Raw genomic sequence first — 12,620 nt, 5'->3', positions numbered from 1 at the left:
AATAAATTAATAAATTATGATTGCGAAAATACCGTGCTTTTTCCGCGTTCTTTTCGAGTTCTTATAAAAGATTACCGTTTTAACAAAAGAATTTTATCTGTCCCTCTCGTCAGATAATATTCCTGAACATTGCGCTAATTAAATATAAAGAAATATGGAATAAGTATGTGAAGATTCGATGTGATAAGTCGACAATTAAATATTAGCTTTACACAATTTATCGCGGTCACCTTTGCTATTATAGAATCGCAAGTTAATTATTATAAATTTAATAATTTATTTCTTGAGTTATATTTGTGTATTTACGAATTTCGTATCGGAAAATATTCATAAATAAATTAATAAATTACGGTTGCGAAAAAATTACGGTGTTTTTCCCGCATTCTTTTCGCCCTCTTAGACGAGATTGACGTTTTAATAAAAAAGTAATCGTTGTTCCTTTCGTTAGATAAACGTTAATGAAAGTTGCGTGGCTCATACCGCCGAGGAGTCGAACCGATTTCCATCATGGAGAATTATTTCTCATCGGTTCTTGTGAGATCCATTCGCGACGTCTAATTCGGTGCCCTGTTAAAAATTGGGGATTTTTATTGTAAGATCTCACAATGGCTCTTATGTAGAACGCGCATTTAATGCGTTAACGCACATTGCGTCGTCGACTTTCCATCGTCGGTGCTGTCAACGTGTCGCGGACGGCGGCATTTCGTTACCGTGTTTCCGCGTGTAGTATTCTCGCGTCGTCGCGTTTTCGCGCTTCCGCGTTGTATAAAACTTTTTGTATAAAAATCCCAATTTCATTGATTGTCACGAGTCTCTACTTCCGATGCCAATTAACTGGGATATTCGAGTTTGCACACGTTGTTATGCAACGTATACTCGCGCTTCGTGCTTCGTCAAGTGATTCGGCCCGAATTGATTAGAACTCGATCGATTGCTCGGAATGGTCGTCAATGGGTCCCTTCTCTTTGCTCGTCTACAGCCACACGCACTGCGTGTGTTAACCCTGTCGAGGAGTCGAGTGGATTCCCCTAGGCACGATTTTCGCTCGGTAAAAGGGGTTGCCTCCCCATTTTCTAAATTGCTGAATGTTAGCATTTAAAAAATGTGGGTATCCTCTTCTTTTGCCGTCTACTAGCCTGGTGTAGCATATAGCAACCGCGAGAGGCATAATATGTCCGGGCGGAGCACCTGAAATCGTGCTTAGCGGGTCCAGGTTCGATACGAGATAGGATAATTGCGCGAAAAAGAGTTGGTGAACTTCATTTTCCTCTATTTCTGTCAATCGTTTCGTCTTCTTTCCGGTTTGGGCTTAGTCCTTGCTCGTTGTATCGTTGCGTTCCCGACCTATTGGCTCGAAGCTGATTCTCGTAAGTGAAATGAGATTTTTGCTCGTACTGAAACCGGGACTGCCGTCTAAAGTATATACATATTAAGTATATACACATGGCGTGATCAAATATAAAATTTTTAATCGTTCTTATACAAGATTACCGTTTTAACAAAAGAATTTTATCGCTGTCCCTCTGCAATTGAGTATTTTGAATATTATCGATTTATTTATTCGTCGCGTTTTATCACGAATTCAAAAGCGCGATTTATCTTATAAAAATTCGGATGTAATTCGGTCGGTGAATTGTATATTCGCAAACATTACAGATCTCAAATGATAGTGAAAATATTTTCGATTTTCTATATTTACGTGATAATAATTATACCGTGCTCGTGTCTGTTGAGAGCTTCGATTATTATATTATAAAAATTATACGTATCGGAATCAGATATTCCGAATATTATCGATTTATTTAGTCGTCGTGTTTTCTCGGGAATTTTAAATCGCGATTTATCTTAATATTATCTTATAATTTAATCGTTGACTTTTACGTCGAAACTTTGTCTGTCTTTCCACGTCTTTGAATATTATCTTTTATAGTCTGCGCTAGTAGTGCAAATATTTTTTTACTATTTAAAAAGATGATGGATAATTTTATTAATGATTAATCGCGATTGTTTAAATCATTATATAAATCTTATTAAACTCTACTAATACATCGATAGTTAGAGATATAGTTAGATAATTAAATTATTAGAGAGGAACTTTGGTAAAATCATTCGTTCCGTTATTCTCTATTAAGTGGCGAACAACGTGATTTTTTAATTATATTTAGAATTGTAAAGTCTTAAGATTCATTTTATTTCATTTAACTAATTATACGCGAATTGAATTTACTTTTAAAAATGTTTTAAAAATAAAATTTAAATTATCAAAATTATTTTCAACAATATTAAACAAATTGCATAATTATAAATGTTCAAGATATATTTTAACATGTTATATTTTATTTTAAAAATTAAAAGTATATCATATATATGTGTAAATTAATATATAGCTATAATATTAAGTCCAAATGTTAATGCTGTCAATATCAAATTATTTATGCTATTAAACATTTGAATAAATCAAGTACATTTATTTGATATTGATAACATAAATTGTATTTTGTAAATTGTAAATAGTTATAATTGTATATTAATTATAACCTAATATTGATATTTTTAATTATTGACATAAATGTGTATAAAATACAATTATAACTATAATTATATTATATGAAATTGTATTTACGATTGTAAATTACGTAAATACATTCTTATGTAAATTACACGAAAGTTATCGAAACTATACGTATAATGATGATATAATAGTAATTTCATTAAATTAACATATTTGATTCTATAGTATATATTTTTGAAATATTCATAAAAGAGTAACTGTTTATATTTTCATATCAAAGAGTCACTAATAAATTCGGAAAATTTTTATATAAAATGTAAAAATTTGGTGCTAAATTAATGATCAAATATAAGCTTTACAAAATTTGACGAACGCCTTCGTTATAGAATCGCGAGTCAAATTATTATAAATTTAATGATATGCTTTCCGTTAGATTTATCTATTTATGAATTCCATATCGCGCGTAATTAAATAATCGTAAAATAAATTAATAAATTATGATTATGAAAATACCGTGCTCTTTCCGCGTTCTTTCTGCGTTTTTAAACGAGATTGAATTAATAAAGAATCTTATCGCTGTCTCTCTTGTCAAATAATATTGCTAAATATTGTTAATTAAATATAAAGAAATATGGAATAAGAATGTGAAGATTCGATGTGATAAGTCAACGATTATTACGAAATATTAGCTTCACAAAATTTAACGGTCACCTTCGATTATAGAATCGCGAGTTAATTATTATGAATTTAATAATTTGTTTCTTCGGTTATATTTGTGTATTTACGAATTTCGTATCGGAAAATATTCATAAATAAATTAATAAATTACGGTTGCGAAAACACCGTGTTTTTCCCGCGTTCTTTTCGTGTTCTTATACGAGATTAATGAAAGAGTTATCGTTGTTCCTTTCGTTAGATAAACGTTAATGAAAGTTGCGTGACTCGTACCGCCGAGGAGTCGAAACGATTTTCATTATGGAGAATTATTTCTCATCGGTTCTTGTAAGATCCATTCGCGACCTCTAGTTCGGTACCCTGTTGAAAATTGAGGATTTTTATTGTAGGAATGGAACTAATCCCAGGTTTTCCTGGCAATTTCCGTCAGCAATGATTTCGGTAGTCATTCAACGACGAACGCCATACGCTTCTTTAAAGTCGAATTAATTTAAATAATATATATATAGATGTGAGAGAAATGCATCTATTCTTTTCTTCGTTAAAAATGTTCTGTCATTATTAGGATTGGTATTATTATTGCCTAATGCCAGAAATATTTAATAGTAGATTAAATATGGATATAGCGTTGTGTATAAATTTCTATTTTTCAAGTAATTTCATATTATAATTAGTTTTTATTAACTTTTTGGATAAAAATGATTACGAACGAATATATTTTATTAATTATTAATTAATTATCTCATTTGAAAAATTATTTCTAGGTACTGGGGATATTAATATTAGTTTTTAGTTTCTTTTAAGAAACTATTTGCAGGTATTGGACATCCATCGCCATTTTAGAATATTAGTTTTTAGATATATATTATTTTATATATATGTATAATAAAATACATGCACAAATTAACGTATCCAAAATATTTTTATAATTTTTATTAATATGATATATTATACATACGCGAAATTATACATGAATGTTACATAAAATGTGCGAATACTTAAAAATTTAGAGACGAATCGAATGGGTACCCTTATATCAGTAAGATATTGATTAAAAAAAAAAATTATTAATTTAAACGTTACAAGAATAAGAATCTAGATAATTAATCTAGAATTAATTTTATATATAAAATTATTTCATTTATTTTATTTTGAACACTATTCGAATTGAAATTTTTTAAATCTTGCTGTTATCGGATTCGATTCGTCTCGCGCGCGCAGACGGTACCCCAAATTATGTGTTCGCACATTTAACACAAACTCCAATAATGCATGTATTTTATTATTTATAAATATAATCGTTCGTAATCACATTTCAATAACAAAGGTTATATCCATTTAATTTTCAATAAAGAAATATATTTCTTAGTAATGGAAGAACATGTTTTCTGACGTGAATATCAATTTGAATTGAAAATAATGACGAGGGATAATTGTCTTTGATTTAATACTGAAATCATTGCTATCGGGAATAGTCCGGAAGATCCAGGATTCGTTCTCTCCTACAGTGGAATTCCCGACGTTCAATGGATCACTTAACTTTTCTTTGCAGATTGATCTTGCGAAATCTGATGTAGAAACAAGATGTTAATCGTTCTCCATTTTTAAGGTTGCTCCTCTTTTTATCGGATTACCGGTATGTCATTCGCGTATCTGCAATTGAATATTTTGAATATTATCGATTTATTTATCGTCGCGTTTTATCGCGAATTTTAAATCGCGATATATCTTATAAAAATTCGCAGTAATTCGGTCGCTGAATTGCATATTCACAAACATTACAGACTTCAAATGATTGTTGAAATATTTTCGATTTTCTATATTTACGTGATAATAATTATATCGCGCACGTGTCTATTGAGAGCTTCGATTATTATATTATAAAAATTATACGTATCGCGATCAAATATTCCGCATATTATCGACTTATTTATTCGTCGCGTTTTCTCGTGAATTTTAAATCGCGATTTATCTTATAATTTAATCGTTGACTTATACATTGAAGCTTTGTTTATCTTTCCACGTCTTTGAATATTGTTTTTAATTCGTGCAAAATGCTGGTAGTGTAAATATTTTCTTCTATAATTTAAAAGACGATCGATAACTATATTAATGAAAATCATTCGTTCCGTTATTTTCTATTAAACGTGGCCACAACGCGATTTTTAATTATATTTTAGAACTTATAGAGCTCATTTCTTCTTATTCAGCTAATCATGCGAGAAATAGGATATGTATTTTATTCTCAATCGTGAAATTCGTATAAAGTCGCGTATATATTAATCGCAAATAAATCGGACAGTGAATTTTATGTTCATAAATAATACGGATCACAAATGTTTGTTAAAATATCTTCGTCTGTCAACATTTGTGTGATAATAATTATACCGCACGCCTGTCTATTGATTCGATTATTATATTATAAAAATTATGCGTATCTCGCAATTGAATATCCGATTATTGTCGATTTATTTATTCGTCGCGTTTTCTCGCGAATTTTAAATCGCAATTTATTTTGTAATTTAATCTTTGATTTACATCAAAGCTTGTTCTATCTTTACACGTTTTAAATATTTCTTTTCATGGTCTGCACGAAATGCGTCAATAATGCAAATACTTTGTTTTACAATCGAAGAAATGATCAATAATTTTATTAATGACTCTTTTGATCATGATTATTTACGTTTATACGTTATTTATATCAAACTAATTAAATTCTATTATTCTATGTCGATTATTAATAATAAATATCGCGTAATTAATCATCACTAATCAATCTTGTCTGGTCTATGTAAAAATTTTTAGTAAATTTTATATTATACGTATACTTTGGACACTTTGGTGTAATAAATTTTATTTTGTATTAAGTTTAAAATGATAGTTTATATTAAATTTGTATTATATTTTGTAATACATATTTCTAATGCATTGTATTTTATATATTCTGAATTAAATTTTGTAATATGTATATATATTTGTAATGTAATTATTTTTATATTACATAATTTAATATTTTGTAATATGTTTTTTATGTAATTGCAAATTAATTATAATTTACGTTGTATATATTATAATTATGTAATATATATTTTTTATATGTATTATATTCTCTGTTTAAAAACTCTATTAAAAAAAATAAAAAAAATAAAAAAATTTTCCTCAATTTTTCCTCCCCTGTATTTCCGCCTTAACGAAGGCATTTGCCAGGTGAGGAGGTTTCAGTACTCTCATGAACCTGAGAGCTATGCCGGCGGTAACATACGCCGATATTCATATAGTCTATTCTTATATTTAAAATCATTTGGACAACGTATGGGCACACATACATATACATATAGGTAAGTAATTTATAAAAATTATTTTTATAAAAATTATTATTTATCATATTTATATATTATTTTCAAAATAATGATTGTTATACTCTGGTGCTACCGGCATTTCGTGCACATAGCACGGAATAAAACCAGAAATTGTGCACATTATATATTACCCTCTGAGAACATTCATGGACATTGGCTTTGTAGTTCATGTCCACGTTTTCAATGTCCATAGAGGGAGTATCGCTTTCAGGGATCACCTAAAAACAGGCCATGACATCTCTCAGTCTTCTCTCTGATTCGAAAACGCCACAGCTAGTGTTTTCTCTAAGGCCGATACTCATAGTTTGTTCTTATATTTATGTTATGAATCACCAATCACTGAGCTGTATTAGCATCTTAAGGTCTTGAAATAAGAACGGACTATAAATGCAGAATCGTGAATATCCATCGAGTCTGCTATCAAGTGAGATGCGGATTCGTGGTCGATCGTTGTATGGTGGCTCTTGCACGAACGAACGAAGGAATTGTTGAATAGCGTCGTCGGGATTACGATTTCTCGTCGAGGACGCGGCATATTTATGTGTCACCGAGGCTGCCGGCGGACACGAAGCCTTTAATTAAGTACAAACGAACGCAGCACGAGAAAATCGAGTGAGTAACCATCACTGTCGCAGTCATCGCCGCCGCTGAGGGAGGCTCGCGCGCGAATTTACACTGATAACCACAAACCGGAATGAGTTAGATCGATCGACGAATTCGAAGGAGACCTCGACCTTGGCTGCGGCGAGCGATTGACTACAATGCGTACGAATTCCTGAGTACTGATCTGTGAAAAGAGGTGGTGAGATGATAGTCTGAATGACAGTCCAAGTGATATGGATTGTGATCTAATAAATCGCGATTACATATTTCCGCCAATCACCATTAGATCGCGACGCGCGAAATGAATATGGAGGCAATATATGTAATGTGTATACGTCTTTGTATATATGTGCGTTTGATGCCTCAATTGTTGAAAAATATGTAAAACTTGCTACTCCAGATGAATGTTTTATTTTTAAGCTATATTAAAAATTTTATCAAATCTATATCATGATAGATTACATGGGAAAACATTGATATAATTTGTAAACATTTTATGATTATATGTTGTAATCTCAGATAACTGGATAAATTAAATATGCATGATTATAACAATTTTGTTATTCTTTAGGTATGAGGCGCAAGAGTGAAAGAAATAAAGCAAAGGGATCTCCAGAGAAGAAAATTGAGAAACCAACGAGGAAGTCAATGCGTAGACGTAAGAAATCGCCTTCCACTTCGCCTTCTAAGCAAGATAATTTTGTCGAAGAAGCGGCTAAAAGCGCCGCTCCACTCAAAGAAATTGAGAAGGAAACAAGCGTACAAACGCGCTTACAAAGTAAAGAATTGGAACAGACGCCACATGGGCGCGAAGAAAAAGTGTCGTCTACTGAGAGAGACGTGAAGGCAGACTCACCAGAAAATGAAGAGGATAACGGCGGCTCTGTGTGGAAAGTAGCGAGGGCGGATGCATCACCTGGCGAGATACAGAAGTTGAAGCTATGTAGGCAGCGCAACACATCAGAAGCATCATCAGATACAGCATCTTCTAGTAGGAAAAGTGTTAAGTCAAGTAGCAAGTGGCAAGAAAGTGGTGAGGGCGTTGCAGAGGAGGCTGACTCGGCGGATGAGCAACTGGTTTCTTGTACAAGAATGCTTAGTAGCACTGAACAGCCGAACGATCCCTCCTCTTCATACCCAGGTCAGGACTCCAACGAAGAGGTAAGTGATAGCAAGGAGATCCTGCCTGAAACCACTTCAGTCAACTTGTTGTCTGACGATAAACCAAACATAGATCAGCATGGTGAATCAAATGAGGCAAATTGCGCTGCCCAAATCGTTGATAACGAATCTGGTAGCACGAAACCGGGTAGCACGACAACCGCGCTGACTCCTAGTGCAGACAGCGATTATCTTTGTGAGAAGCCAGCTGCCACTGTCACCGTTCAGGAAGAGAAGTCTATGGAAGATATCAGCGAAAAATCAACAGAAATATTCAGTCATGAGACTAATGTGGAAAATGTCCATAAAGATACTAGTAGTGAGGATGAGGAAGATGATAAAGCGAAAACGCATCGTCCGGTAGACTCGTCGTCTGATTCTAACGATGAGTCGCGTCCTAAAAGAAGAACAAGTAGCGACCGAACATCGCCACGCGCGATTCGCAGAAAACATCGAAACAAATATGGAGATTCATCTAATTCTGATACACCTGATTCCGAAGATGAAACTGTTGATAGTAAAGTCTCCAAACCTTATGTCGAGGAGGAGGAAGAGGAAGAGGATGAGAAACCAACTACAGAGTATTCACAAGAAAACGATAAGGAACGATCGGTCTCGCCGGAAAGAACAAACTCTCACTCAAACAATGTAGAGAAAATAGAGATTGAGCAGTGTGAAACTGTGCAGGATAAATCAGAGGAAAATACAACTGAAAAATCGGAACAAACTGCACCAGCCGGTACTCAGACGATCGCTCATAAGCCAGTGAAAGTCAACTTGAAGAGATCATTGTAAGAATAATTATCCTTGTGCAATGAGTATTTTTCTTTAATAAGGAAATTTTATCTACAAAAAATACACAGTTTATAATAGATATTATTAAAAATTTTTGAACATATATCATTATCTGCAGATTTGATTTAAATGATATTTCAATACTTTTAATGACAATTAAAGAAATAATTTAACTTATTCTTTCGATTTTTTAATTATATGTATATATCAAATAAATCTAATAATTTCTATCTCATTTTTCAGTTCAACAAGGATATTATCTGAAAAGAACGAAATGAAAAGAGACGATGCTGATACAAGCGTCGACAATGAATCCAATAGTCAAAATAAGGTATATGATGTTTCTATAACACTATTAATCTTGTGAAAAAATATTTTCCCTTTCTAAATTTGTATATATATGTTATATATAAGTGATATGTATTTCAGGAAAACGGCAACGAACAAGAACCTAAATGTGTGCCGAGGAAACGGCGATGGGGAACTGCGCTTTCTACAGATACTGCACCTTCATTCTCTATCTCGACTGATTCACTCAAAGTAACTAATTCATTTTATTATGTATATATATATATATATATATATATATATATATATATATATCATCTTTATTTTTATGAATATCGAAATTCAATAACAATAATGTCGATAGGCATTGGTACCGGGTGCAAAACCATTATCTATCAATGAAGTTCGTCTCTCGAAAGATGACGACGAGGATAAAGATCGTCATAGAAGTAATGACAAACGGCACAATTCCAATGACAGTACAAATGATAATAAAATAACAGACGAAAATTTACAGAAGAATGGCACTGCTAAAAAGGGCAATGGAAAAACAGATAATCACATTGGTATGTAATTTATATTTGTAACTTATTAATATCGATAAATTATATATTATCTGAAATATATAATGTTTCAATTCTTCCTATACAGCGACAAGGCGGAAGATATCGATCGTGAAAGAAATGCCACATATAAAATCACCGAGTCCGCCTACGTCTAAACCTACTAATATTCTCCTGATTAAGAATCTAGTTCGCCCTTTTACATTAAATCAGATTAAGGAACTTCTTTCGCGTACTGGCACTATTGTGGAGAACGGATTTTGGATGGATCGGATTAAGTCCAAATGCATTGTTGAGGTACATAAAATGAATTACATAAAATATAAAATACTACAATTACTATTGAACCGAATATTTCATGTTATTCTAATATTATAGTATTCCAACGAGGATCAGGCTTTTGAGACAAGACAGGCACTTCACGGAATTTCTTGGCCTATGTCGAATCCAAAGAAGCTCCATGTGGAATACGCTACAAAGGAGGACATGGAGGCTGCACGGGAATCATCCAAGGAACAACCAGTCGCTCGCAAAGCCGAGCCGCTTTCGTCGGATCCATGGCAACAGGATTGGAGTCGCGACGAAAAGATCAATACAACTAAAGTAAGAGAGAATTTTCACAAATAAGATAACATAATCTCACTCATGATAATTTAAAACATCAGAGCATTTTGAGTCAACAAGATATGTTCATATATTAGGTGACCGTAGTGAGAGAATGGGATTTAGGTAAAGAGGATGGCCAACAGCACATCAGGGAGAAGGAACGTGAGAAAAAGGAACACGACAAAAAGCGACGAGCGAGAAGTCGGAGCCCTGCATTGGACGCGCATTTATCGGCACCAGCTCGTAAATTCAAGAAGAAGGAGGATGATCCGCCGCCAGCCAAGCTCCTGGATGATCTCTTCAGAAAGACGAAGGCGACACCTTGCATATATTGGCTGCCACTTACGAATGAGCAAGTAAGTTAATTCAATAAAGAGTTATAAGAAATAACGATATAAGTTATCTAATTTTATTATGGCCGGTATTCATAATCCGTTCTTATATTTAAGATCATCTTAAGTCTGGTTTTAAATCGTCTTAAGATTTTGTTTAGCCAATGAATGGCCATATAACATTTTCAACTTAAGACGATCTTAAATATAAGGACGAATTATGATTACTAGCTTATGAAATACATTTGTCGGAATAGAATTGTAAATATAAAGTACAGTAAGATGCTTTTAAAAAAATGTTTTACAATTTTATTACTTAAGCCTTTACCTTGTCGATTAAAAAATGTTCCATTCCGGAAATTTGGATTATGAAGCAAATAAATGAATTAACAATGAAATATAAAATTGTTTACGATATGTACAGATAGTCGTCAAGGAAGAAATGCGACGGCAACACATGGCCGAACACGCGCGCAGATTAGAAGAGATGAGACGTGCTGACAGAAATAGAGATGGCCGGCGTCGACGTAGTCCGAGAAAATAGAGAAGATAAATGTATCATCGGCAACGATAAACGTACCTTTCCTTTAACCTAATTTGATCCAAACCTAAACTTGATTCAACTTTAATCAATCCTCTCAATCATTCTTGTAGTTCTAGATCCCCATTGTTTTTTATTATATGTTACTTATCACAGATATATATATATATATATATATATATATTTTTTTTTAATCAAAAACATCCAAGATGATAAATTGATAATTCATTTGTTAATACATTTATGTTCTGATTTTTTTCTTTCATAAGGATGAGACAATTTAATTGTTTCATAGTAGTTTCCTTTGTATTGTTTTCTCTCTTCATCCTATTTTTTATATTTCTTTTCTTAGTTTGTTTCCAAATCGCTTACAAATGATACGATTTGATGCATGACTATCAAGAATCCTTCCAATTCCTTTCCTTATATATCAGAATTAAACCATACTTCTTACAGGTCAACATTTATCTATCCTACAGAGAGCCAATAATTAGATCAGACATGGTGTAGTGATACTGTGTATTGCATCGACCACAACAGGTGATACTGATTTATGATCTCTACGTCATATTAAGATCATATGTGAGAGACATCTACTCGCAAGTATCCACATGAAACATTTTACAACGTGGGAAGCTCTTTGAAGAAAATAGACGAGACACATGTCGAATGTGAAATGGACTTGACACGATTGACTAATTTTCGTTTCTTCGTTCTATTGTTATTTTGTTTCTTTTTTTTTACAAATTAAACATTGACAAGTTTATTTGGATTGATATGACGTAATCTGGTTGGAAAATATTGCCGCTCGAACTATAGAAGAACATTGTTGTGAAGACGTTGTCTCGAACATCGTTTGATGAATGAAAAAGAAACTATATCTCTGCATTAAAAAAAATATTCTTCTTCATAGTCTGTTTCGATCTCAGCGAGCTCGACGACTACCAACCATTCAATTTTGATAGTGGCTACACTTGAAAACGTCGCGTCAGTGTTTTAATTGTGCGATAGACTAGCGCAGAACGAAGACATATATGTAAATATAACCGATATTCCATAGTGTGACACATGTAAAATTATTAATAAATCTTAAACAAAAAAAAGAGAATATACTACTAGGATATATAGAAATACATTTACCGCTTACTTTTTACAATACATCTATCGGAAACTTTGTTATTCATC

General features: G+C 32.7%; 1 protein-coding gene across 5 annotated transcripts; it reads left to right on the top strand.

Moving 5' to 3' along the window:
• The first annotated feature begins 6,977 nt into the window (after positions 1–6,977).
• Positions 6,978–12,568, top strand: Acn (apoptotic chromatin condensation inducer acinus). Of its 5 annotated transcripts, none has more exons than XM_083083378.1 (10): positions 6,978–7,158; positions 7,721–9,101; positions 9,349–9,436; positions 9,535–9,645; positions 9,758–9,959; positions 10,045–10,253; positions 10,335–10,559; positions 10,658–10,918; positions 11,319–11,449; positions 11,915–12,568. In XM_083083378.1, the coding sequence occupies exons 2-9, from the start codon at positions 7,723–7,725 to the stop codon at positions 11,436–11,438; spliced, it is 2,595 nt and encodes an 864-aa protein (XP_082939504.1). In that variant the 5' UTR covers positions 6,978–7,158; positions 7,721–7,722; the 3' UTR covers positions 11,439–11,449; positions 11,915–12,568. The 5 variants fall into 5 exon arrangements, with proteins under 5 accessions (XP_082939504.1, XP_082939503.1, XP_082939502.1 ...); XM_083083377.1 differs by having other exon boundaries at positions 11,892–12,568; XM_083083376.1 differs by having other exon boundaries at positions 11,319–11,470.
• Positions 12,569–12,620: the final 52 nt, after the last annotated feature.

This window comes from Camponotus vicinus, unplaced genomic scaffold, assembly GCF_025532165.1.
Source record: "Camponotus vicinus isolate PSW18456_S1 unplaced genomic scaffold, iyCamVici1.0 SCAF_11, whole genome shotgun sequence".
In the NCBI taxonomy this organism is placed as follows: domain Eukaryota; kingdom Metazoa; phylum Arthropoda; class Insecta; order Hymenoptera; family Formicidae; genus Camponotus; species Camponotus vicinus.
The sequence above is the reverse complement of the archived record's forward strand: the minus strand, read 5'-3'. Positions and strand labels throughout refer to the sequence as shown.

Excerpts from the sequence above, each read along its gene's own strand:
- Acn (XM_083083378.1), top strand. The coding sequence starts at position 7,723 with ATGAGGCGCAAGAGTGAAAGAAATAAAGCAAAGGGATCTCCAGAGAAG. Across the intron at positions 9,437-9,534 it reads AATCCAATAGTCAAAATAAG|GAAAACGGCAACGAACAAGA; the intron begins GTATATGATGTT and ends TATGTATTTCAG. Across the intron at positions 10,919-11,318 it reads TGCCACTTACGAATGAGCAA|ATAGTCGTCAAGGAAGAAAT; the intron begins GTAAGTTAATTC and ends CGATATGTACAG.